The following is a 26111-nucleotide window of genomic DNA, read 5'->3' on the forward strand; positions in this document are numbered from 1 at the left end:
ATGCCTTCAGCTTACAAATTATTAAATATCTCTTTTATTCTTTTATAATAATATATGCTAATCATCTCATAATTATGCTAATTAATAATATTTATTTAATCATCTAATCAGCTTTGATATATAACCATAACAAGCCCCAGAATTCAACGTGCGTGAAAATGGGCTCCCCTGTAATAAATTAATGGACTCAAAATCTCTAAAAAATAAATAATAATAGAATAAAATCTCTAGAAATTAAATAATAATAAAATAAAAACAAACACATAATTTGTTCATCAACCATCCACCAAACAAATCCCTGGTGTCGTCTTCAAGATCCCTAGCTATACCAAATCCACTGCGTTTTGGCAGAGAAGGAGACACTTGTACTGGATATATTAAATGTTTGGTTACCTGTAACAAGTGCAAGAAAGCAAATGGAGCCCTCTCTTTCTTTCGAGCACTTGAATTATTTCTCCTAATTAACAAACCCTAAATTTTATTGCTTTATCGTTTCTTTCTTCTTTTTCATACAAATGTAAATCTTGACTGGTGTCGGCATGCATGCATCTCAACATTCAAGAGAATAATCCCCTTTTAATTAACTAGGAGAACATGGGTTTTGCGGGTAAATTCAGGGTGACGTGAGAGGGAAAGTTGATGGTGTTATTTTTCCTCAAGGAGAATGTATGAGTCTCGAGTCAGATGATTAATTTAGCATTAAAACAATATTGTTTTGATACAAAATTAACAAATTTTTAAATAAGTTATGTGTCAACTTGAGTCTTTAACAGGGTTAAGTCGGGATAATTTTTTTTCTTATTTTTTTTCAATGTGCACCAGTTTGTGTCCCGGATCATTTGAGTCAATCTACTAGGTTGATCTAAATTTTATAACTTAAATGAGTTGTGTGTCGACTTGAGACTTTAACAAGGTTAAGTCGGGACATTTTCTTTTCTTGTTTTTTTTTCAACCTGTACCGGTCTGTGTCCTGGGTCATCTAAGTCGATCTATTGGGTTAATCTAGGTTTTATAACTTAAATGAGTTACGTGTCAACTTGAGTCTTTAATATGGTTAAGTCGGGACAGTTTCTTTTCTTGTTTTTTTTTCAACCTGTACCGGTCTGTGTCCCGGATTATCTGAGTCGATCTATTGGGTTAATCTAGGTTTTATAACTAGTAATTGAAAACGAAGAAATCTTGTCGTATATTATTTTTAATTTGTTATATTATAAGGGGGATATTTCTGAGTAGAATTTCTATCACATAAATCTATATTTGTGTATTTTTAATGCAATCATATTAAAAAAATAATAGAATATTGTTTGTTTCTTAAATTGGGAAAGGGCATTCTTTAGATAAAAGGGGGAGACCGAGAAATAATAAAAATATCTAGAAGTAAAATAACAGCGTCGAACCATTTTTAATTTCTTCTATATTTAGCCCAAGCTTAGTCTTCCAGAATATTTATATGATTCTTTATTTTATGAGTTTTTACTATTTTATGTGATTTTTAGTTTAATTATATAGTCAATAAAAGTCAAGATCCTCTTATTAATTTAAAAACAAGAGGGAGTGAAAGAGGAAACAAATGCTTTTAACAATTTATATAATTGTCTACCTTATAAATAATTAACAATATTTAATAGATTATTCATTGGGTGCATGGTCGCATTCTAAGATCAAGTGAGTTGCACCCACCGGTGCATTTTATCTACATTCTTAGACTTCTTGTAAAGAGTTATGGGTCGGACAAGTTCATTCAGATAAATTTTTAAATATCAAAACCATATTGCTTTAACTTGTTTTTAATTAAAAAAAATAAATTGAATTTTAACTAGCTCATGAATTGATTCATCGAGTCAGAATAGTTACAGATAATAAATTTTGAATTGATATTTTTTACACCTAGTCCAAACAAAAAACAAGTCGATTAAATTTTAAGATAATTTGTTAGACTGAATTTAATAACAATGATCAATAAACAAATAAACTTCATGATAATATCAAGAGCTTTAAATCATTGTTTGAAAAGTTTATTTAAAAATCACCCACTTGCATTAATATATTATATTGTATGGTGATGATATGATGATCATGAAGAAGAGAATAATACCTATCTTGGTGAGAGATTGAAACTTCTCCAATGGGCAACAAAGCATCTATTTATTTGTCTTTATACTTGAAAAAGACTCATGGTGTACTCCATCTAGGCAGGCATATGGTATAATGTCTTTCATGATGGAATAAGAAGATATGAACATGTAAGAGTTAGCCCCATCAATCAATGAATTGTATACTTTACATCTTTTCCTATTCTCTTATACCTTATGCTAAAATTTGACCAAAATTATTTGATCTTGATGTTTCTTTTTTCTTTTTTCTTTAATTTACGCAAAATGGAGTGCCTCCATTCTTTCTAGATATCACAACTAATATTTAATTAAGAATTTTGTTTGTTTCATGAAAATTGTGATTTTTTAAAGATTATTTTTTGATTTTTCTTGTTTTTTTCATCATTATAAGAGTTGGTGTATTGAAAACACTTTTTAGTTAAAGAAAAATTGAAGTTAGTTTTTAGAAAAATGTTTTCTTTTTTACTTTGAGCAGAAAATACTCTATAGAGAGTTGCGAAAAAATAAAAAATATCTTGTTATTTGTTAATTATATCAAATTTGGTTCTCAATCTTTTGATTGCTGAATATTTTGTTTTGAGTCTTTTTTTTCTTCAATTTCATCTCTTAAAACTTGATTTAATTTGATTTTTATACCAACTTTGGTCCTTATTTTTTGGTTGTTATTTATTTTTCTCTTATCCTTTTCTTAATTGAAAACTTTTATCTATCATATTTGGTCCCTGCTTTTTTTATTACTATTTATTTTATTTGAAATAATTTATGAAATTGATTTTTTTTCAATTTCACCATCTTTCAATTTTTTTATTTGTCAGATTTGGTCTTCATTTTTTAAGTTGCTATTTATTTTATTTGAAATAATTTATGATATTAGATTTTTTTTTCAATTGCATCCTCCTTCAATTTTTTTTATCTATCAGATTCAGTTCCTATTTTTTTAATAAACTTGAAAAAAAATATGAATAAATTATTTTCTTATTCATTTTTCATAATATAGTCAAACAATGAAAAATATTTTCCTACTTATTTTTCATGGCATTACCAAATATTAAAAAATAATGTAATTTTCATAAATTTACTTTTTATAAAAATTATTTTTCATAGGAAAACTAACAAAATTAACAGGATCTAAGTCAAGAAGGTGAGTTTCCTCCCTTGATTTTATAAATTTAAACTTTTTAACCAACATCTATCGAATTCTTTTTAATGCATAATATCAATATAGAATGTACATATATATTTAAAATCATACAAAAATTAGATTTTAACTTAATTTACAAATAAATTAGTTTAAATGTATCTCTTATTATCTAACAAATAAAATATAAAGGACTGGATGCACTAAATCGTTTTAATCATTTTATTTTTTTATTTTTTAATCAGCTTATAGATCAATACTATGATACAAAACTCTCTTTTATTTGAAAAACAGAAAAATAAAATAAAATAATGCCAACTGTTGAAGTTCTATTTACCGAAGAAGAAGAGTTACTCCTTTTAACGGTGGAGGCTGCCGACAATGTGTTTACTGTAATCAAACCTGCTATTCAACAGATCAGTGCTACTGTACAAGTAACCCTACCCAATCAGGCACATCATCAGCTTACTAGAATTACCACTGTGATATTTCATGTAATAATATAAATTATATTTTTAATTATTAATTAATAATTTAAAACATTAGATTAAATTATTTTTTAAAATAATATTATATTTTTACATTGCTTACTAGAATTACCACTGTGATATTATATTTTTTAAAATAATTTTAAACATTTGAAAGATATATTAAATAATAATATAAATTATATATAAAGGGTTGATCAAAAAGTTTAAAATTATGAGTTGGGATGATTTTTTTTATGAGGGAATATTAAATGCTATTTAAAATTATTACCATATTACATATGTACTTGCTAATGTCCCACTTAAGAATTTAGATAAATGTTAATAATCAAGAGCAAGAATTAGTAAATGATTTGTAACTTCAGTATTTTCACTATTATAATACTTTAATTGTTTTCCGATTATAAGCTGATGCGGTGTGAATATAAAGGCCAATGTTTCAGACAAATTGTTCTCGCTTTACTGTCAATGGAGATTTTATAAGGAAGTAATTAAATAATTTGCCTGATTGACCAACAGCAAGAAAAGGGAAAAAAAGGAAGGTGAAACTCTGGTGCATAAAGCCAAGGGTCCATGCCAAAATCGTCAGGCTCACATGGCTAGCAGTTTCCAAGATCCAACAACTCCCTAACCAGTCCCTGAAAGCATTGTCTGCTACATAAGCAAACTTGTATGCAAAAAAAAGAAAGGAAGGGCAGAAAAGACTGGTATCGAATCCAAGAAAAGCCATGAGAGATCACATGAGGATGAGGTGTAAGAGGAGTTTCCCATTTTCTCTCCTTTGTTAAATTTAGAATTATTTTGGTGGGGAGAGAGAGAGAGTAGCACAATCAGATATATGGCCCATTGGTGTTGAATTGGGTTGGAAACAAGCTTGTCCAGAAGAATATTGAATTTGAAGAAACAGAGAAATCTTTTCAAGTCTTGTAGATCTGTTTTTAGTTTTTACTCAACAGGTTGATGCCAACATTCCACCACGCACCCACCATCATTACCTCAATTCTCTACTTCTTTCTCTCATTTTATCCTCGACGGTCTTCAATGGTGGTGACTTATTAGGTGTGCTGTCTTTTGTTTCCATTGCTTTCTTCGCCTTCATGTCTCTTTGAAAGTTTGAATCTTTCTTCATTTCTTGAAACAAATACCCTGTCTTTATCACTTTCACCATATAAAAGCCTCAAACATTAATACAAGACAGCAACATACGAATCATTCTCTCATTTGGGTTTTTGATAAGTTTTGGGTGGTATCAAGTACTGTTTATAGATACCCTTTGAAAGAGTGATCTGGGAGTCCTAGAAATTCGCTACTGCAGGCATTTCTGGTTAAATCTTAGTCTAAGGTAGTGTTTGGGTGTCCAAAGTTGTGGGAATTCTTGATATAGAGGCAAAAGGGTATCCAACTTTCCTTTCAATTTGTGCAATTTTGGTCCTTTATCAATTTTAGGTCATATATAGCATCATTACATCATTATGCAGAAAATGGTAGCAGGAAATGGGCTACTTTACCCGATTTTAGGTTTTGCATCATGTGTGGCTTTCATTTACATGTCTTTTGGTGGTTTTATACTCACCAACCATCGAGAACACAGGGAGCTAAGTTTTGTGGAGAGAAATGGGACTCAGTTTATGGTGGATGGCAGGGCTTTTTACATTAACGGATGGAATTCTTATTGGTTGATGGATCATTCTGTCGATGAAGATAGGAAACCTAGAGTTGGTGCAATGCTGGAAGCTGGTGCCAAGATGGGTCTCACTGTTTGCAGAACTTGGGCATTTAATGATGGTGGCTACAACGCACTCCAGGTCTCCCCTGGTAGATTCGATGAGCGGGTCTTAAGGGTATGGCATTTGCTTTATTCATTCTAGTTGTAGTTTAATTTTGCTCTGATGAATTGCCTGAATAAATTGCTGGAAAATTATGGAAATGGTTGCTGTATAACCTTTACCTTACCACCCAGGCAATTTTGTCTGGTAGTCATTCTGAGTTTTCATGCCTCTATCTACTGCTGTTTAAAAGTTTAGCTTTATTTAATACTGTAATGAAACAAATGAATTAGTTGTAATCAAGTAATTGTATGTGAAACAACAACAACCCCTTGATCCTAAACTAGTCGGGTCGGTTTTATGGATCCACAGATACACCATTAACACTGATGCATGCGCGCAATTAATTAGGCCTGTCTGTTACTGTGTTTTAATTGAGGAAACGTGAGAAGAAAAAACTTTAAAGTTTCCTTGAACTGTAAATGAGAAGAACACAAGGGCCATAGAGAATAAAAACAAAGGAAACAGGTATATCATTTCAATGCCCTATACTTTTAGTGCCTCCAATTTTGTCCTCTTCTTAAATTTATCAGAAAGAAAAAACTTTAAAGTTCGTGCTTTAAATGATTTTGATTCTATAATTTCTTATTCATTTTCTTGTCAATTGTTGTTCCATCCCTCAGTTTGAAAATATATTTATGACAGAAAGTCTGCCTTCTCCACACATAAACTTTCAATGAAGAAATAATTTAGGCTAAAAAAGGTTAAGTCTTTAAAGAATTTTCTCTCTTCATGTTTATATTGAAATGCGTTGGAGTTTTTCATGGCATTAACTCATTGAAAATGTCCAAAGCTGAGAAGGCATTTTACTGATTTCATTGTTATCAAGATCAATAATGATAATACCAGCATTATTTTAATGACTGAGATTTTGGCAGGCTTTGGATTATGTTATTGCAGAAGCCAGACAACATGGAGTCAGACTACTACTTAGTTTAGTCAACAACTTAAAGGCATATGGTGGAAAGACTCAGTATGTGAATTGGGCATGGGAGGAAGGCATTGGTTTGAGCTCGTCAAATGATTCTTTCTTCTTTGATCCATCCATCAAAAGATATTTCAAGCATTATGTAAAGGTACTTATTTATTTTGCTAGCTACCTTGAAATAATTATAGAGCCAAATTGGGACTGCTCTTGAGTTCTCCTTTTCTGTTATCAAGGATGTGTCATAACATATCATCAGCACAGTTGAGTCTCTTTCCAAGTTTTGTTGAAAAGGAAAATTTCCTTCTCATTCATGTTGATAGTTAGTACCCTGACTTTTAGTGTGCCCCTAAAATTGAAGCAGATAGATGCTAGACATATTTGCATTAGCAGGAGCCATTTAGTTTATAATAAACACGAGGTCCAACTATTCACAATTGTAGCTTCTGTTAGTTATCCTTCTTTTACAGAAATAAGCCATGCCACCACATACCTTAAACTTGTTGTGAAATTTGTTGAGTGTAACTAATTGCCAAAGGTGGCTGCACTGCACATCCTAATCTAGAATGGGTCGCAAATGCCCTCAGCAATCATTCATGGACTTAGGAAAAGTTATGCTCTGTCGAAGATTATTTACTGGGACTTCATCTGATGATAGATAGCATGAGTAAATGAAAGAAATTTCTTATGTCATTTTTTGCAAGTTATTAACTATTTATCCGTCATTTCCTCGTGTTCCTTAAGATGAAGTTTTTATTGTATTTACATGCTTAAAACCATGATTGTTTTCCTTGTAAGAACTATTTAGCTGTTAGATATAGGATAGTATGTTTCAGTGTTTGTATTTTCTTGTTAGGTATACTGGAACTATTAGGATGTACAACTAGCAGCACTTCTTTTACCCAGATCTTCCTATATTTGATATCAAGTTCTTTAAAAATTGGTGTAACAATTCCTGATTTTCATTGCATTGGACCTAAACTATATGGTTGGAAGTTCATGAAAGCAAAAGACATTTCTTTTAAGAAATCAATTTCATGCCTACTTATCTTGCAAGGCACTGTGGGAACTTGTTAAGTTATAATTCTATAGTACTTGGAACTATTTTGTTTCATTAGGAATTTTTTTATCATTTCTAAAATAAATCCTTTTTCCAGACTTTGTTGACCAGGAAAAACACCATCACAGGGATTGAATATAGGAATGATCCTACCATATTTGCATGGGAGTTGATGAATGAGCCCCGTTGCATGTCTGATCCTTCAGGTGACACTCTTCAAGTAAGTTGTGAACTCTTTTCCCTTTTTATTTTCTTACAAACATCCAAGTACTTCCAAACTTAAAGCTGGCTTTCAAATAAAATCATTAATTTCCTGGACTTTGGGCTTCATCTCAAACTTGGTTGCTGTAATAGCAACTGTAATACTTTTTCTGTGAAATTCTCATGAATAGGTGCGCTAGATTACTGAAAATATGTTCTAAACTCTCTTTCACGACTTACATTTTTTTGACAACATCTACACGTTATTGCAACTGATCGGAGGAAGCAAATGTATGTAGATGAACCAAATTATTTAGCTTCAAGCTTAGTTAAGTTGGAAACTGCCATAACCAAACCTTAACTGCCTTTGCTTACTTTTGTGTGTTTAGAGAACAGACTAAGAAGAGGGAGAGATTTTTTTCCCTTCTAATAATTGATTATTATGTGAGTATGCATTAACTCATTGTATCGAATTGCAGGATTGGATAGAAGAAATGTCAGCTTTCGTGAAAACAATTGACACGAACCATCTTCTAACAGTGGGCCTGGAAGGTTTTTATGGTCCTAAAAATCCCAAAAGGTTAACTGTGAACCCAGAATCTTGGGCATCAAGCCTTGGATCTGATTTTGTTCGCAACTCCAAAGCGCCTGCCATTGACTTTGCCTCTGTTCATATATACCCTGATCATTGGTAAGTGATGCATGTTTACTTAGCTCTATTGTAATTTGCTCAAGTCAGTAAAGAAAAAAATAAAACCTGATGTTATTAACTAGCCATTATGTTTTTGTCTTTTTGTTATTTGGTTTGTGTGATGCATTTTGTGAAACACTGAGAAGCCATGTTCCAGTTCTGCTGGGATACCGTTAATAGCTTTAAATGGATGCCTCTTCCTTTCATGCTTGTACATCTGACTTGTAACCAATTTATCCTTTACATTGGTAGGTTTCCTCATCAAGAATTTGAAGATAAACTGAAATACGTCTCCAAGTGGATGCTTTCACACATTGAAGATGGTCACTATGAGCTAAATAAACCTGTCTTCTTCACTGAATTTGGTTTGTCCAACCTGAACAAGGACTTCCAGCCATCTCAACGGGATCGATTTTACAAAACCATTTTTGACATCATATATAAATCTTCAAAGAGAAAGCGGGCTGGGGCAGGTGCTTTGATCTGGCAGTTGTTTGTTGAAGGAATGGACGACTTTAATGATGATTTTGGGATTGTTCCATGGGAAAGGGAATCAACAAACAGAATACTGACTGATCAATCATGTAGATTGGCCAGAATCCATGGAATTTCTCCACAAAATAAATATTTGAAAGAATTGTGTTTGCAGAGGCAGTGAAATTTAATGGTTCAATTTCTTTGGGGGGGTATGCGTTCTCATTTGTGGTTTGGGATTGCTCCAGCAAGGGATTCAGGTCACAGGTTTTGTACCATATTCTTCTCAATTATATACAAGTTATGAAAGCAGGTAGATGAATTAGATATTATATAGCATTATAGAGATTGCAGAGACTGCTGTAAAATCTTTTGCTTTTTCACATAAGAGGCTTATGATTTGATGCCTCAAAAAGGAGGTTAGGTTTAGGAATTTATCTGCTTGTAATCAAAAGTGTGTTAGTTCATGGATTGTACAATTTGAAGCTCAAAAGGGCAAATTAAATCTTTACCTATCTAATGATTTTCTTTCGACTTTGCCACAAAAAAATTGTCTTGTCATTTTACCCCGTCATTAGCATGGACTCCACTCCCATGAGCTGGCAGTTCAATTCCCTTGAGCAAGGCTACAATTTTTAGGGTTTTGCAAAACACACGAATTCAGAGAATACATCTCTTCTGCATATGATAATCTCAACAATCCCCTGGTATTTCTGCTGGCACCGCTTGGCGCAGTACATTGTGCAGCAAGTAATTCATTGTCCAGTCTGGTGCATGCAGTAAACCTAGCTTGACAAGCATCTGTTTAAGAAGTCCTGTAACAACAAAATGAAAGTATGAAATCTGTTGTCCGCCTACTTCTGTGTACAATTTGAAGATGAGCTTGGACAGCTGCAATTTGCAAGAGGTTACATTTAAAGTCTGCATTTGCCAAAACATGCAGTAACGCAGGAACATGATATGCAACGCATGTCCAATTTGCCACATTTTTCAACTAATTGAATTCTTCCTAAGTAGGGTTTTGAAATGAAGTTCCCATAATAGGGAGTTACTCTTGCAAGCTAAAAACGTCAACTGCATTGATCAACTAGTTTGTCGGAAACATGGTCAAGTGTTTCCTCAAAAGTTAGCAAAAAAAAGAGAAGAAAAGGATGATTGGCTAAGTTTTACAGTGTTGGTACTTGTCAGCCCTGCAAAAAATAAGCAAATGTAAACATATTGATTTTTCTGTTTCAAATGAGGTTTTACAGTAGCAGAAAAAACTAATGCAGTCACTTCTGTAAAAGACAAGAAAGTCTGCAAGAAAAAAGAAACTTTATATATGTTCCAAATCTTGTTTTGGTTGGGAAAATCTTCTACAAGGCAAAATATAATGGTTGATAATTTTTACTGTTTCGTTTATGTCAATGCTGTTTCCTTTATGGTTGTTATTGTAAAGTCTATGTATGGTTTTCTGGCTACAGCAAGAGCGTTTGGTGCCACCTCAAGCTGTTGAAGAACCACACACACACTCAACTGTGAAAATTACGAGGCAGTTTAAGATGGGCTTTAGCTCAAGTCTTTATCATTTAATCATTAAAGTTCTAATACTATGTTAAATAATCAATTTAATCTAGAAGTTTAAATAGTTAAATTACACTTCGACGGTATTGCCTTAAGTGGGCATGCTTAATTTTAAATCATTGCTTGTTTTCTCGTCTTATTTGTTTCATTTTTGTTTTGGGACAAACAAAATGTCCATATCAAATGGGATTTCCCTGTTTTTTTTCAAAATCTTACATGATTTTATAAGCAAAAATGTCCTTCCCCGTTGACCTGCTCTGTGAATACAGGTACATTCATTCGAAACCTCCATATGATTCTCTAATGGGCCATTTGCTAATATTTTTCTCATTGTTGACCATGCTAATCCCACCATTAAGAATGACATCTGAACAATAAGAAGAAGAAAAAACCCTTCTATTTCACGAAGTCAGACTTTCTTGGCGTGGGGAGCAAGTACTGAATTGGTGACAGACAGGTAAGCAATTATCGGAGATGCTGGTTTGGATCAACTCTTTGTATGTTACGTAGTTAAGGCTATAAATCAGGGTTGCAGTCATATTTTCAGTTCACCGGAACTGTTTGGTTATCCAGTTGCTTGAGGTAAGAATCTTGAATCCTATTTGGCTGTCAAATATTTGAAGTCTCAATTTAAGACTAGGAATTTCTTTGTTTGTGATAGCCAGCAGAAGTTGAAGCTATGGATGTCTCGGGAGGGAATTTTACGACAACTACTCTAGTGACTGAAGGTGAATTAGCCACGGATCCCATAAATGGCAATGCAAATGACCAACCCTATATTGTCAAGCCATGTGAAGATCCAGATTCAAGATTCAGAATAGAAGAGGCTGAGATCCTGATAAGAAGTCTAAATGAGAGAAGGCTTGAGGTAGACAAAAAAATAGCCGAAAGAAGGGTATGTGGCATTACGATTTGGAATTATTACAATGATACGAAAAGCGTAGTAGATTTACCAACTAAAATGCTAACTATCCTAAAGAATGGTAGCTAATGATATATATCAAAAGCCAGTATGATGTCATAAAACAGCAAGACTTCTGTTGAAAGATCTGATATTACTAATTTTTCTTACAATAACAGTCGGATCGAGAATACATAATCTCAAGGTTGAAAATCCTACATGAAAGAGAAAAGAGATTGGAATACGACATGGTTTTGAGGAAGAAACAGCAGGGACATTTACAGGCAGCTCTAGACAAGCTGAGTTTCACAAACAGCGCGTACCAGGATCGAGAGATAAATTCATGCTTAGTTGCTGATGACATCAATTGTCGTGTAAGAATGAATAGCATGTTTAGAGTTCAATTAGTCAAAGCCATTTTGGCTCCGTAACATCTTGACTATAGTTCTTCTCCACTTACCATGCTCTTTCTAACTGACCTATGAAACTGAGTTCAGAACCTGAATTTCAAACTGCTACATGGAAGCAAGAATCTGGCTGCAGAGAAAAAACTTCTGAGAGAGATCAAGGCAAGTGAGAAGGGTAAGACTGTCAGTTTGTGGTCATCACTGAAAGAGATCGATAGTTCTGTAAGTTGAAATACTGAATCTGTTTTCTTATTCTCTTAATATATTCACTGTTATGTAGACCTAAATTTACTCCCTGTTTGTGTTAGATTTGTCCATTGAATTACCAATTGCTACGCGGTTGCTACAATGCCAGCACAGTCGGAGATAAGAGTATACTGAAAGAGATTCAACATCTTGAAATCGCCAAGGAGAAAGCTATTGCTAATGCTACTGTCAAGGGAAAGATATGGAATTCACTAGGTACAAAAAAAGCCTTGCAAGAGGAAATCAAAGTGAGTTTAAATAACAAGATAAAAATCAACTTTATATTACTTCATCTACCTTACCACCTACCAATGATACATTTTTCTTCTTCTAGTTTCATGCTAAGGAACTGGTGGATTTAAGGAAGCAACATTTGTTTTTGAAAGCTAGCATTAAGGAAGTTGAGGAAAAATTGCCGGCAGTAGAAAAACGTATAATCTCCTTAGAGCGGCAACTGGCACATCTGCGCAGGCAAAAGGATGAAGCATACGAACACCTGATAAATCATGCAGATTGAGCAGAATCCAGGGAATCACTCGACAAAATCAGTATTTGAAATAATTGTGTTTGCTAAGGCAGTGAGATTTAGTAGTTCTTTTCTTTCTTTCTTTCTTTGTGGGGGTTATGTTTTCTCATTTGTGGTGTGGGATTGCTCGAGGATAGGGTTCAGGTCACAGGCTTTGTACCATATTCTTCTCAACTATATACAAGTTATGAAAGCAGGTTGATGAATAATATAGCATTGCAGAGATTTCTGTCAAATCTTACGCTTTTCAAATGAGAGATTTATGATTTGATGCCTCAAAAAGCAGATTAGGTTCAGGAATTTTATACACACACGTGTAATCAAAAGTGTGAAATTTTCAGGATTGAACAATTCACATAAGAGGGACAAGACAAGTTAAGAAAGGATTGCGGGCCTGTTAAGAACTAGGCTTAACAAAGTGATTCTTGATAGAAAGAAAGATTAAGGGAGAGATAGAAGAAATTGAGAGAAAGAGAGAAAAGGGATTCTACAGAATTTCTACAAAATAGACTATACTGATTTCATTCTTATTCTCTTTAGGAATTCTACAGTGATATTTATAGAGGTGTTGATCCCTTGTGCTAACTAATAGTTACTTATTAACTATTAACAATCCTTATCCAACTAATAAAGCATGGTGTCATTCTCCGACTAAATAAGGATCACATGGTGCTGTAACAGGGCCGCAGAGAAAGACATAAACTCCTTGCAGAAGCAATGGCACTTCTGCGAAGGAGAAGGGAGTAACGCACAGTTTTACTTGAAAAGGAACAAAAAAGGATTGTAGATTAACTTTTCCATTTGATTGCCCACCAGCTAGCTGGAAAATATTTATTGTTTTCCCAGATGCATTCCTCACATGGCAGCATCCTTGGGACAAAACAAAGCTCGGAATGCATGTGGCTGGGTCTTAGAACTATGGTTAGGTGTAGTTGGACACTGTCATTTCAAGATTGGATGATAGGCAAGGAGCACTTGTTCCAAAACCTGGCCTTGGGTGCTTGATATCTTCATCATAACTCCTGAAAGTTCTCATAGTAAAGTCCCTTCTAAAGGTTGTTCCGTCATCGCAAGCATAGCCCTAATCTTGCAGTATTCTCTAGGCGATGGCTGGGATTTTTCTAGACTGGATTTATAGAAATGCTGGCTCCTAGCTATGCTAACTAGTACAAACTTGAATATGGTGCTGAGGAAGAAAGCTTTATCATGCTTGGAAGGCTGATGAGAAATTTTAAGCATTTAATTTCAAGGCTCTTGGTTAACATGTAATCATTGCTTTATGTTAGATCAGCTTGCGCTTTGTTTAGCTATCTGTACGTATTGCAGCTTACTAACAATGCCAGTTATCAAAGCTTGCTTTATGTTGGCTGGCGAGTATTTACGATAGCATTTGGTTACTATTTTTTGATAAAATAGACGGAAATTGTGAAAACAATATGTCGCCCTGTGATTTATATTTTGAAAATATAAAATTTATTTTATAATTATTTGGAAACGAATTTATTTAATATTTTTATTTTTGCAACTAGACATGTTTCTGTCTTTTTTATATATATATATATATATATATATATATATCTCTTCTAGATCATTAACTAAATACAATTTAAAGTAGCGTTTGATTACTGTTTCGGGACAGAAAAGATAAAGACAGTAAAAACAAAAATATATTTTGTTAAAAAGACAAAATCAAAGATATAGAAATAAATTTGTCCCCAACACAATTTTAAAGTGAATTTATATATTTTCAAAACAGAAAGTATAAAGAGGACATGTCTCGATAAACAATATTTATTCTTTTTTATTTCTAAAATATATTTGTAAAAATATTAAAATTATCCAATTAAAATATATAAAAATAAAAATTATTATTATCATAATTTTCAAAATCAGCTTGGAGTCAATCTAGGATAAGGATCGGGTCTTAAATTGAATTAACCATTGATTTATGTCAACTCGAGTCAATACATAAATAAAATTAGTTAGGATAAATTACCCTAGACATCCTATAATTTGATTATTTTATCATTCTATAACCAATTTTTAAATATTACATTTTAAAACTTAAGTTAAAATAGATTTTAAAAACCAATAAAACTCAGGTATATCTTACTCTCGTACTCAGTTCTCACAGCCAACCAAACATCGTCTTCTCCAAACCCACAGCCCATAACAACAATTGTTATTTCTCATGATAACACGCTCAGCCACCACCAATCAAAACCTTCTACCTTCGTAACCAGACTCCACCCGAACCATTCCACAATAAATAAAGAATGGGGCTCGAGTTTTCTGATTGTCATTATCATTATTGATTGTAGTCTCCACATTTGAAAACCCTAATCTTTGCAAATCCTCTGCTAAATATTAATTTCCATGGGGGTGATGGTTTTCCTGTGGAAAGCCGAGACTGTGGGACAAAAGAGGAGGGGAATCAAAGAGAAGATCACGGTAATTGGGTTGCAACACACGAGAGCTGAGGCTGAGTATAAACTTACACACAAAAAAATCTAATTAACTTCTAAAATATGAAGATTTAATAGTAAAATAGATTTTTTTATATATTTTATCTATAACAGGATACAAAACAATCGCTCTATCTATCTTGTTCATCACTAACTAATACAATTATGTCTCCATTTTCGTTTTTGTATTGTCTTTTCTCTACCTCCACTGTTACTATCTTTTCTGATCAAGATAGTGAAAAAACACCACCTAAAAACTATTGTTTCTCTTTCATCAAAACCCCTGCGGAAAAGAGGAATGCTTTTTGGGTCATGTTATCATTATTCCTTGGAATCTCATCCATGGCTTCATCATACTACGATTGAGCACCGTCTCTCCTGCCAGTAAAATCTGGAAATGGACCACCAGCCTGCAAGAACAAACACCATAAGCATACTCAATGATAATGATTTATGAATGGTCCTTGGATAGCGAAAAATCACATTGCTGAGACTAGGAATGATTCATTTCTTATTTCAGAAAGTTCAGTGACTAAACAGGAAGAAAACTCATGAAATTTGAATTGAAATGATGAGGTCCTAATATCTTTGCATTGCTATCAAACATCTAACATCACACAGACTACAAATCTTGTAATCTAATTAGCCAAGACTTCACTTGAATGAGTCTGGTGCAGATAATTGTGTCAATAAGAAAAGCTCGAGTTTTTCTACAGAGTTTTTTTTTAAAAAAAAAACCTAAAACCTGAGGAACCAACTATGATCATTTCAGCACTAAATGACTAAAAGATCAGCTGTCGAGTGCTTTACCATGCAAAGAAACAAAAGCAGTAGAACATACCAGAACACACCGTATCTGGTGGCAAGTGCAGGCATATCAGCACATAAAACCAACCCTGGGCATGAATTGTCAAGCTGCTCTGTGATCATGTCCATTTCACAAAAAAACCTCTCAAGGTCTTGTTGCGAACAGCTTGCCTCTCAATGGAATGGTTTTTATTTGGTGGCAAGTGCAAGAGCATCATCATCATTCATGAAGACTGAAGCATCACAACCCTGCTTCCAGTGAGCCAATCAAATCAGTAAATCAGTACCAATATCAAAAACATTATCATGAATCAATACCAGATAAAACAATGTCAAGAATATATGATGTTTATTACAGAACAAAGCATCCCGGTCAATATTGTGATTAGCCCGCTTTTAGGAAATTAATATTAACGAGTACCTTAGCAAAGATTGCTCAACAAGCATACATGAGGCATACACTGGGAAATTTAGAACCATTACCTCATTCTTAAACATTACCAAAATGAAAAGTCTATCAACAAAAAATTTACAGGACCAAACCAAAGAAAAAACCATGTCAAGCGATTATTGAAACCAGTATGCACAAGAACAAGAAAAAATAAATCATAAAACAAGCAATTTATGAGCAAACAGACCCAAATTGTTAAGAACTGACAGCAAAGTACAAAGACATATCAATACCTACCTCAAAACCCAACACCAATCCAAAATCTTACACTGAGCAGGCACACCATGCATATAAATAAAATAAACAAGAACCAAAATATAAAATCCTGATCCAGTAAGAACCAAAATCCCCGTCCAGGAAGACTCTATCATAATCAAACACAAAATACCAAAAGAAGTCAAAGCCTATTGATGAAAACTCCCTCAAAAAGAGACCAATAATTAAATAACAACGTAAAATATATACAGAACCCGCAAATTCACTTCACAAAACCCTCAAAGTGTAAATACAAAGAAAACCCATCTCTACTTTCATGTGAGAGTAGTGGTATGCCGAGAGCACCTGAAAAGATCCTATTTCCGATATCATGAATTTGATTATGGAAGGGAAGGGCTCAGGTATGTAGTGATATTTGGAAGACACTTTTAGCAATTTGCAATTGAGAGATAAGGTCGGGAAAAAAGCATTTGCCTGTTTGTGGAGAGGAGGAGCTGGTGGAAGAAAGGGTTTTGCATTGCAGCATCCAAGCAGAGGTCAGAAATAGCTTGGAAGGTAGACTTTGAGCACAATGGAAGGAATGCAGCCACAAACAAGGTAATTGGGTACTAGGAGGCTGTCCTTAAACAGCTCCCATTTTACAAGGACAAGGCTCGTTTCATGCAATTTTATACACCAAAAAGTCAGTTGTTTTAGCAATTTTTCATCACCCAAGGTGTTGGAAACCAAAAAAATAAGCTTTTGGCAATGAGTAAAGGTATTTTGAGTAACAAGCTTACCCTTTTATGATGGAAGAACTTCTTGATTGATCACTCCAAAAAGGCCAAGGCAGAAGCTGCACTAAACTAATACGGTGGTTTTGTAAATTTTTAGCAAATTATAATCGTAACAGAAAATGATAGAGATAGACCTAAACATCTTCCAAGCCTTTTTATATCTAAGAGCACTGTGGGTCATGCACTCAGTGTAATAGTTCACATGAGTTCTGATAGGAAACAGGCAAATGGGACCTACGTTGTCGCCCAGAAATCCAAGGGAGCTCTTATATTTTATGCTCCTAGAGGAAAATGAGAATTAAGGTTGAATCCCATGAATCTGATATCATAGGTTCATTACTTTTCTATGCAGGGAATGCATATAGACTGCAACATTCGCCTCTTTGCATACAGAAAACACAAGTACGAAGAGTGAAGCAACTTTATATTTTGATGGCAAGTACTGCTAGACACTAAGACTACCTCAAATAGGAATTTGAATGCGACTTCTTTTCTGCTTCTACTATGGCCCCAGAGGATCAGAAAATAAAATACTAAATTATACTAGCAGATTCAAATTAAATTCTTCCCCTCCTATTGATAGAACTGTCTTAATGAAGTACTCATGAAAATCAGTCAAATAACAAGACAAGCAACTTATAATTCTGAAATTACAAAAAAATGAAATCATCTATATCATCAAAATCAGTCAAATAAACTAATAAAGTAAGGACCAGAATGTTCATAAGAGCAACAACAATAAAAATTACACTGCATGTAAACCACAATAAATCATGTTTAGTCAGAAATATATCATGTTCATTCAGAAATGACAATGCCAGGAATTTCACTAATGAATAGACGTTTTCCAGTTAGTTTCATTTATGAAGGTAGAGACAGGGCAGCTAAAGGCACAGAAGTTTCCATGGGCAAGTACACAACTACGCAGAGTCTTCCAACCTCCTTGGTTTACATAAGTTCAGTTAAAATATATTGTTTGTTACAAGCATAAATGTCTACAAGGTCAGAAAGATGACACTGGCGCAACTCTACAGAGCAAATATGACCCAAATGCTAGTGGAGAAAAATCCCAAGCATGAAACCAAATGCAACAAAAGCTGCAAGGGTGATAGAAACAACTTTTAATTTGCTGCATTAATCAAAGCAACATTGAGTATTCAAAGGTTACTTCACCTTTACATCTTGATGATCATCACAGAGCCCTGGCAAATTTTTAAGAGCAGGACTCCCATCATTGGTGGGTAGACCTAGCAGCAAGGTTCTGGTGGCAGCATCTGTAGAGAATCCCCGATTGACCATTTCACAGATAAGCTGCATTGCTGTTGATGTATCCTTGTGTTGGAGAAATCCTTGGATAATCACATTATAGGAGCAAGCATTTGGTGTGCAGCCGTCCTCTTCCATTTTTCTAAAAAGTTTGAGTGCTTCAATTAGAGATCCTTCTTTACAAATTCCACCAATTAACACAGTGTAGGTATGAACATCAGGCTGAAATCCTTCCACGATGAGTCTAGAAAACAATACCTTTGCATCCTTAAGCTTCCCACACTTGCACATACCATCAATAAGGATGGTGTAGACTACCAAGTTAGGCTTCACAGCACTCTTTTGCATCTCTTGAAATAGTGCCCACCCCTCATCAAGATTCCCTTGTTCACAGAAACCATCAATCAAAGTCGAGTAAGTTATTATGGTTGGAGTGAGGCCACAAGCAGAGATGTTCCTGAAAAGCTGATGTGCAGCCCAAGGTCTCCGCACTCGACACAAACCTTTTATCAGAGTATTGTAAGTAACTACAGTAGGAACTAAACCTTCTCTCAACATTTCATCAAAAACTTGCATTGCCTCGTCTATCCTTTCCATCTTACAATATCCATTAAGCAAGGTGTTATAATTACAAACATCATGCGTAGTGCCCTTACTCACCATCACATCAAATACCTCTCTAGCTCCATCTACTTTTCCTTGCAAACAATATCCCTCAATCACCGAATTGTAAGCAACAGTATCCAGCACACAACTTAGCTTTTCCATTTCCTCAAGATATCCAACAGCCACATCAGCTTTCCCAACTTTACAAAGACCATTTATTACCACACTATAAGTATATGCACCAGGTCTATACCCTCTTTCCACCATATCATCAACCAATTTCACAGCTTCACCCATTTTACCTTCTTTACAGAGCCCATTTACCAAGGTAGTAGACGTTACAACATCCGGCTCAAAACCACGTTTAAGAATTTTTCCCCACACAGAGAATCCAAAATCAACACGGTTTAAGTGACAGAAACAGTTAATCAATATGGTGAGCGTGAAGACATTATGTTTAACTCCTCTAAGTTCCATTTCTTTGGACAATGAAACTACTGTCTCATGTTTTTTCATCCTCATAGCTGCAGACAGTAACTGATTAAAATCATAAGTACTAGGCCGAGGGTTCTTGCTAAGCATGTCATTGAAAAAAGCTAAGCCATCATCAATGTTACTAAAGGACACCTTATCAGTGCCGCTGCTACTGCAAGCAGTAGAGAAGGGAAATGAGGAAAAGAAGGGCATACCCATTTGCTGTTGAAGACGAAATATTGGGTTTTTAGTAAGCAAACCAGTTGCTCGAGACATAGCCGTCATCTTTCTTCACTCTACAGAATCTCTTAGTCTTTCTTTCATGAAATTTCTTGAAATGCCAGCTGAAGGGTTTGTATTTTGTTAGAGGAGAAATGTAAAGGATTAATGACTTAAAAGATGGTGTTATTGGAGTTTTAATCTGATTTTTTTTGGGTTAAAATTTAATTTTTTTAAATTTAATTTTTTTAATATTTTTAAATTATTTTAACATGATAATGTTAAAAATAATTTTTTAAAAATAATATTATTATAATATATTTTTAATTGTAAAAAAATTTAAAAAATAATATCCATTATATTTTCAAACCCCTCCTTAATTTTTTTAATTTTTCTAATATACCTCCTATATGTATTCTTGATATAGTTCTTGTACTCAACTCGAAATTTTGGTTACATGTTGATTTAATTAATTCGAGTTTACTCATATATATTAAAAATATATTATTTTAAAAAAATAGCTCAAGTTTTTATGAAAAAAGATTTTGAACTAAATCATACAAGCTAACTCTCAGATAATATTTTAAAACCCAGCCTGAATTAAGTTTCATGTTAATCTATACCGCTAACTAAATTTAATAATTATGGTTGTGCTTTATATTATTTTTAATTTAGTAAATGGTATTTTTATTATTTCTATTTTTATAATATAGTCGCTATATTTTTAATTGAGTGTTCAATGACCACCCAGAGAAACAAAAAATAGCAGGGCTGTGAAATACGGGTTAACTTCAGAAAATACGCTTACCTGCAGGGAGGTTGCCTTTCACAAATTGCATACATCAATTTTAGTCTTACCGTTTCTTAAATATTTCAACTCTGCCCTTTCATCCACTTTACACCCATTAATAAAATCCGTTAAACATCCAATAGTAAATCCAGAATTTAAAGATTTTATCAAACTTATTATTTTTAAAAAAAAAATTGACTAAAGTGTTAAAATTACAAAAAATAGGGTTCTTATATAATAATATAACTTTTTAATGTATATTTATATTTTTAATTGAGTCAATTCTATCTTTGAATACATATTAAGTTTTTGAACATAGTTATCCGATCCAGTCTAGTTTCTAACCTAACAAAAATATAAGTTATTTGATTATTGAATTACCTGATCAACTCAAATTAATTATTTTTATATAAAATAACATTGTTTTTTTTAAAAAAAAAATTCATGATATTGTTTCTAATGAGTTTATACAAGGTTTGGTCAGATTACAAGTTAATTAGGTTTGATTACAATATTTTTCTAACTAAAATTAAAACTCGGCTCAGATTAAGTTTCAGGTAGTTGATTTCTCAAGTCAATTCATCAAATTAAATTTAAAAATTATATTTTTTACATTATTTTTTAGGTCAAACAGATAGAATGATATAAATTACATCATTTAGGAAAATATCATGTACATTTACAATCATTTATGGCTATATATATTTCAATTTTTATTACACTTGTAAAAAGTACAGTTGGGAAACCACTAAAAGACTAAATTTTTTTATGGACAAAATTTACATTAATTATTTGGTTTGTATATGTAACTGTATTATCTCCGTGGTTAAGAAAAATTATACCTCAACTACTTTGACAGCCACATGTAACTGCCATGTCCTCTAAAAGGATTTGAAGGCCACCGGCTGGAGGAGGTTGCTGAAAGAAAATGGCGGGCATTATCCAGCTTCAAAGGCATGGTCGCCATGCCAGTCTGCACATCTATTATTAGCCTCTTTATAGACATGGTTGATTGACCCACCCTTCGAATTTATAATCATTTGATTTTTTAGATTTCACTATCCTATATAAAAAAAACATCTCAATCAAGAGTTTGAAGTTTTAAATTGTTATACAAGATTACAGGACATGATTTATAATAAATTCACTTCAATCCTTGTATTCAACTAACCTGCATTAAAAATAATAATGAGGTTATCAGGAGTAGTTCTGCCATCGTTGGCTTGTTACAGGAAGAAATTAAGACAGTACAAAAAAGTGAAGTGTTAAAGTTGATTGTTTCACCTGTTTCTTCCCATTCTTTCTCACTTGTACCAACTATTGTTAGGGAAAGATGGAGCTTTTTCTTCGTCGAGTAAAGTAGAGCGAGGCTTTCCTCAAAATTATCAAGTTTCCATGAGATATTCCATGTACACCAGATAAAAAATCATCCATTTGTTGTTTGGTCTTCATCATTATATGGAGCCACTCGTCCATTAATCCCCAACACAAATAGCAATCCACCCTTGTACATTATTGCGGTTTTCGTCACGATGATGCTGCTAAAGTAAACTTGAACTGCCTTCCCATGAGTGTCACTTGTTCTTTCATCATCCATATAGAACCAGATGTAGATTGAGGACTAGAATCCAAGCACACAGCAGAAAGACATTTTTCAAACACTGAGATGGAGGCAAATAGACGATTATCTTTCCTGATCAAGCTTTCTGGCAAGCTCAATTTAGTAAAACAATCATCAGTTGTATCTAACTTCAATATGGAATTGCGAATACCTGCCTCGGACGTTACAATCCAGTGAACAGCTCCATGCAGGAAAACTGATCTTTGTTTGCTATCAAATGCTTGGTAATGGGGTGCGGGAGGATTCTTAAGTCTTCTCCACAAACCCGTCTTTACTGAGTAAATGTCTTCCCTGGGGCGTACCGCTTTGTAATCATGAAACCAACAGCATTACCATATAAACTGTGTTTCGGAGTTACCATAGTCAGAAATGGGAGAGCCAAGTACATAGATACTGTAGGATTCCATAGACCGATTCCCAGGTGGAAGTTTTGATCCATTGTTGCAGAATTTGGAATGTTCACAGGGCAAAGCAATCCTTTGCAAGAACCTACCATGACAAGCTCCATGGTACTGGTTTGAAGATAAGGAAATGGCAAATCTGCCAAGTTTTGGTACAGGCAAAAGGTTTTTTGATTGCCTAAAACTAGTGAACAATCTTTCATGTTTTTCCTGTATATGGCCAGGAGACGAGGGGAGAGCTGCTGCTTGTTTTTGGATCTGAAAATGAGCTGGTGCCAAACAGTTAATATCATGTACCAAAACGAGGATTGAATTCCCAAAGGGTATCAAGCTGAGCAATTAAGGACTAGGCAAACTATAATCCGAAAGTTTTAGCATAACAGCAATGAGAGTAGCAGCAAAACAGCACCAGGGAACAGCAATGATAACTGAAACTTGGATACACTGAACAAATTAGACAGACCATGAAGCATCTTCAATCAAATCAACATGAACACCAATCAAATCAAATGAAACAAGATTCAGTCAGAAATTCTTGATAAAGATATATTCAATGAAATTGAAACCTTTGTATTCTTATCAACACTAATTTCATTTCAATCTCATATCAAATAAGTTAAGACTTAAAAAAACAACAATAAAAACAGAAGAAAAAAACCTTAACTAAGACTATTTGCCTACTATTTCATTACATTTAACAGAGCTCACGATCTGATAAATTAAGCCTCTTTCACATATCTTTGCTTAGCCAATCTTGGTGAACTCCTAATTCCGCCAATAACAGCCTCGGATCCACTCTCTCCACCACTTTTCTTACCTTTCTTTCCACCCCTTGATTTCTTTTCCTCTCTGCTAACCTCCTCAGTGACCGTCTTTGCCAAATCAGCAACCTTCACATTGTGATTATCCTTAGCTACCCTTTCAAAATCACCCACTAACTTCCTTGCTAGACCCCTTTTAATCTTCACAGTTTCCTCAAATTCTTGATCCTCCTCTTCTTCACTCTCCTCCTCGTCAATCAACTGCAAGAACCTCCTCTTCTTTGTCACTTGAGGAGCTGGAGGAGGCGAGACAGACCCACCCCTTTTATTATTGCGCTCTTTCTGCCCATCCGGGGCCAAATCTTTCTTCTTCGGGCTAGTTTTGGCTAATAACTTGATTTTTTTTTCGCGGAGTTTTCGTAGTTTCTCAGTATTTCCTTCGATTCGACCCTGATATCGAAGGCGGTTGAAACTGAGCCCTCCCATGGACCAGTGAGCTTCATGAGCCCATGAAAGAAACGGATCCATAACAGGAGCTGGCGGGTCTACTCGTTCAGCGCTGTGCCTTACATCGGTGTAGATTCTGGGGCGAGGGAGGGTGCTGCCATAGAATTTTCCAGGGCCTAAAGGAACTACCATTGTTGGGTTTTTTCTGTGGGGAATTTCGACAAACAGGTGGTTGGCGATGATTTCAATGGGGGGCGAAAGCACGGAGTTGCCAATAGAGGGTTGGTGGTTGCTATTGTTTTGTGAGGGTTTATAAAGAAGAGGGTTTTGGGGCGTGTGTTTTGGGCGAGGGTTTTGGGCGGGTAATGTTGGCGGGTTATTTCGGCGCTAAATATTGGCGCCTGGAAAATTTTGGTGCGAAAATGGAAATGTTTTGGTGTGTGTGAGTTGGACATGGTCTTTGTTGACACGTGGCGATAATAGTCAATGTCCAGATGCAGTGGTTAATTCATACTCTATTACACACCTATGCCGCGCGGGACGGGTCAATTTCTTTTTAACATAAAATAAAACATTTAAATGATGATAATCTGAATAAATCGTGTTAATTTGATTAGTCCACAATTTAAAATAACCTAAAAAGAAAAAAAAAGCTTAAGACCCAATAAGACTAATTTTAAATGATAAAATTAAAAAAATTAATAATTTAAAAAAAACATGAAAGAAAAACAAATTAGGTCAACTTTGATTAAGGCAGCGTTTGTTTACGCGGTTGCGGTTGCGGTTGCGGCTGCGTTTTAAACAAAACACAGCTCTTGCGTGTTTGGTTACAAAAAAAACAGGTTTTGCTGTTCATAAACCCACTTGTTATTGTGTTCCAAACACAGAGTTTCAGGAAGTAGCTTCCCGCTGCTTTTGTTTCAACAGTAAACAATGGCGCGCCTAAAACCACTATTCTTACGCACTGTTCATACTAATTAATTAGCATGAACAGTGTACCATGGTTACATTGTTCACGTGAACAATGTATGCTACAATGTTCCGGTCGGACCGGTTCCGGCCAGACCTGTTCCGGTTCAAAGCTTAAAATGCATTGAACCAGGTCCGACCCAGTAAAATAAAATTATTTTTTATTTTTTAATTGTATTTTATTCGAAAAACTAGTGTTTAACATTGTTCAATGATACTACATAAATTAGACAGAGATCGCTTGATGACGTAGCATTTGCAGAATTTGATCGTAATCCCAATTTTGTTCCTGATTATATCTTACTTGATGTTATTGCGCGCTTAGTCCTTGTCGGATGTATTTTATACGTGATGGAATTGTAGATAGTTTAATGAAACAATAAAAAATATTTTATATAAAGTATTATTTATTTTTATGATGTAATAACAATAGTTAAATCTACAATATTTAAATTAAAAACCATCAATATTAATATATGTTTTTTAAAATTATTTTATAACCTCAATTTCAAAAGTATTATTAACCAAACACATTAAACTAATTTTTGTTCAACCTCAATTTCAACCACAGTTTTAACCAAACATACATAAATATCAAATCAACCTCAATCAAAAGTACTTTTTATAAAACAAAAATTTTCAAACCACAACCACAATAGCTACCACAATACCAAACACACTTAATTGAAATAAGAAAATTATTTTTTAAAAAATGATCTAGAAAAGGAATCAAAACTAAATAAATAAATAAAACATTCAAAAAACCTAAGTCACATTAAGTTAACCTGACGAACCTACGACCCAGGACAGCCCTATTAAAAGAAAAGGCATAAAAAATAAAAAATCTCGAGACCAATAGCTCGATGTCAAATGATGAAATTGAAAAAAAAAAATCCAAAGCAACTTTTGTTAATTTGACCAACCCACGACCTGGAATGACCCAAAAAGAAGAAAAATAAAGAAAGTTTAATGTCCAATAATCTAATGTCAAATGATGAAATAAAAAAATTTAAAAATATATTGAAGTTAAATCGGGCTAATCTTTAAAACAAGTAGCTTTAGTCATGAGACCGAGATGACTCTACAGGAGACAAAAAAAAAGAACAAAAATCTTAACAAAAAAAAATAGCAATCAAAGTAATGAGGACCAAATCTAGTATAAGAACCAAATCTAGTATAAAAAATCAATGAAAGAAAATAATAAGGGATTATTAATAATAAAAAAAACAATAAAAATAATGAGGATCGAGATTGGATAAAAAATAACAAATGAAATAAAATG

At 33.8% G+C, this 26111-nt stretch overlaps 4 protein-coding genes across 4 annotated transcripts; 2 read left to right on the forward strand and 2 right to left on the reverse strand.

Annotated features, from left to right (window-relative positions):
- The first annotated feature begins 4241 nt into the window (after positions 1 to 4241).
- LOC18104624 (mannan endo-1,4-beta-mannosidase 2) lies at positions 4242 to 9249 on the forward strand. The gene is made up of 5 exons (XM_006376420.3): positions 4242 to 5581; positions 6445 to 6642; positions 7649 to 7771; positions 8232 to 8443; positions 8696 to 9249. Exons 1-5 carry the CDS (start codon positions 5213 to 5215, stop codon positions 9099 to 9101), a joined length of 1308 nt encoding a protein of 435 aa, XP_006376482.2. The 5' UTR covers positions 4242 to 5212; the 3' UTR covers positions 9102 to 9249.
- A 1638-nt stretch (positions 9250 to 10887) lies between these two features.
- Positions 10888 to 12796, forward strand: LOC18104625 (uncharacterized). Its single transcript, XM_006376421.3, has 6 exons — positions 10888 to 11062; positions 11142 to 11375; positions 11561 to 11755; positions 11879 to 12010; positions 12097 to 12282; positions 12369 to 12796. The coding sequence occupies exons 2-6, from the start codon at positions 11160 to 11162 to the stop codon at positions 12549 to 12551; spliced, it is 912 nt and encodes a 303-aa protein (XP_006376483.1). The 5' UTR covers positions 10888 to 11062; positions 11142 to 11159; the 3' UTR covers positions 12552 to 12796.
- Positions 12797 to 15069: 2273 nt separating this feature from the next.
- Positions 15070 to 19991, reverse strand: LOC18104626 (pentatricopeptide repeat-containing protein At5g16640, mitochondrial). Its single transcript, XM_006376422.3, has 3 exons — positions 18449 to 19991; positions 15867 to 16081; positions 15070 to 15435 (listed from the first exon to the last, which is right to left on the reverse strand). Exons 1-2 carry the CDS (start codon positions 19904 to 19906, stop codon positions 16022 to 16024), a joined length of 1518 nt encoding a protein of 505 aa, XP_006376484.3. The 5' UTR covers positions 19907 to 19991; the 3' UTR covers positions 15070 to 15435; positions 15867 to 16021.
- A 3181-nt stretch (positions 19992 to 23172) lies between these two features.
- LOC18104627 (uncharacterized) lies at positions 23173 to 24252 on the reverse strand. The gene has a single exon (XM_006376423.3). The coding sequence runs from the start codon at positions 24050 to 24052 to the stop codon at positions 23372 to 23374; it is 681 nt and encodes a 226-aa protein (XP_006376485.3). The 5' UTR covers positions 24053 to 24252; the 3' UTR covers positions 23173 to 23371.
- Between the last annotated feature and the right edge of the window lie 1859 nt (positions 24253 to 26111).

The sequence above is a fragment of the Populus trichocarpa genome, chromosome 13 (genome assembly GCF_000002775.5).
Source record: "Populus trichocarpa isolate Nisqually-1 chromosome 13, P.trichocarpa_v4.1, whole genome shotgun sequence".
NCBI lineage: Eukaryota > Viridiplantae > Streptophyta > Magnoliopsida > Malpighiales > Salicaceae > Populus > Populus trichocarpa.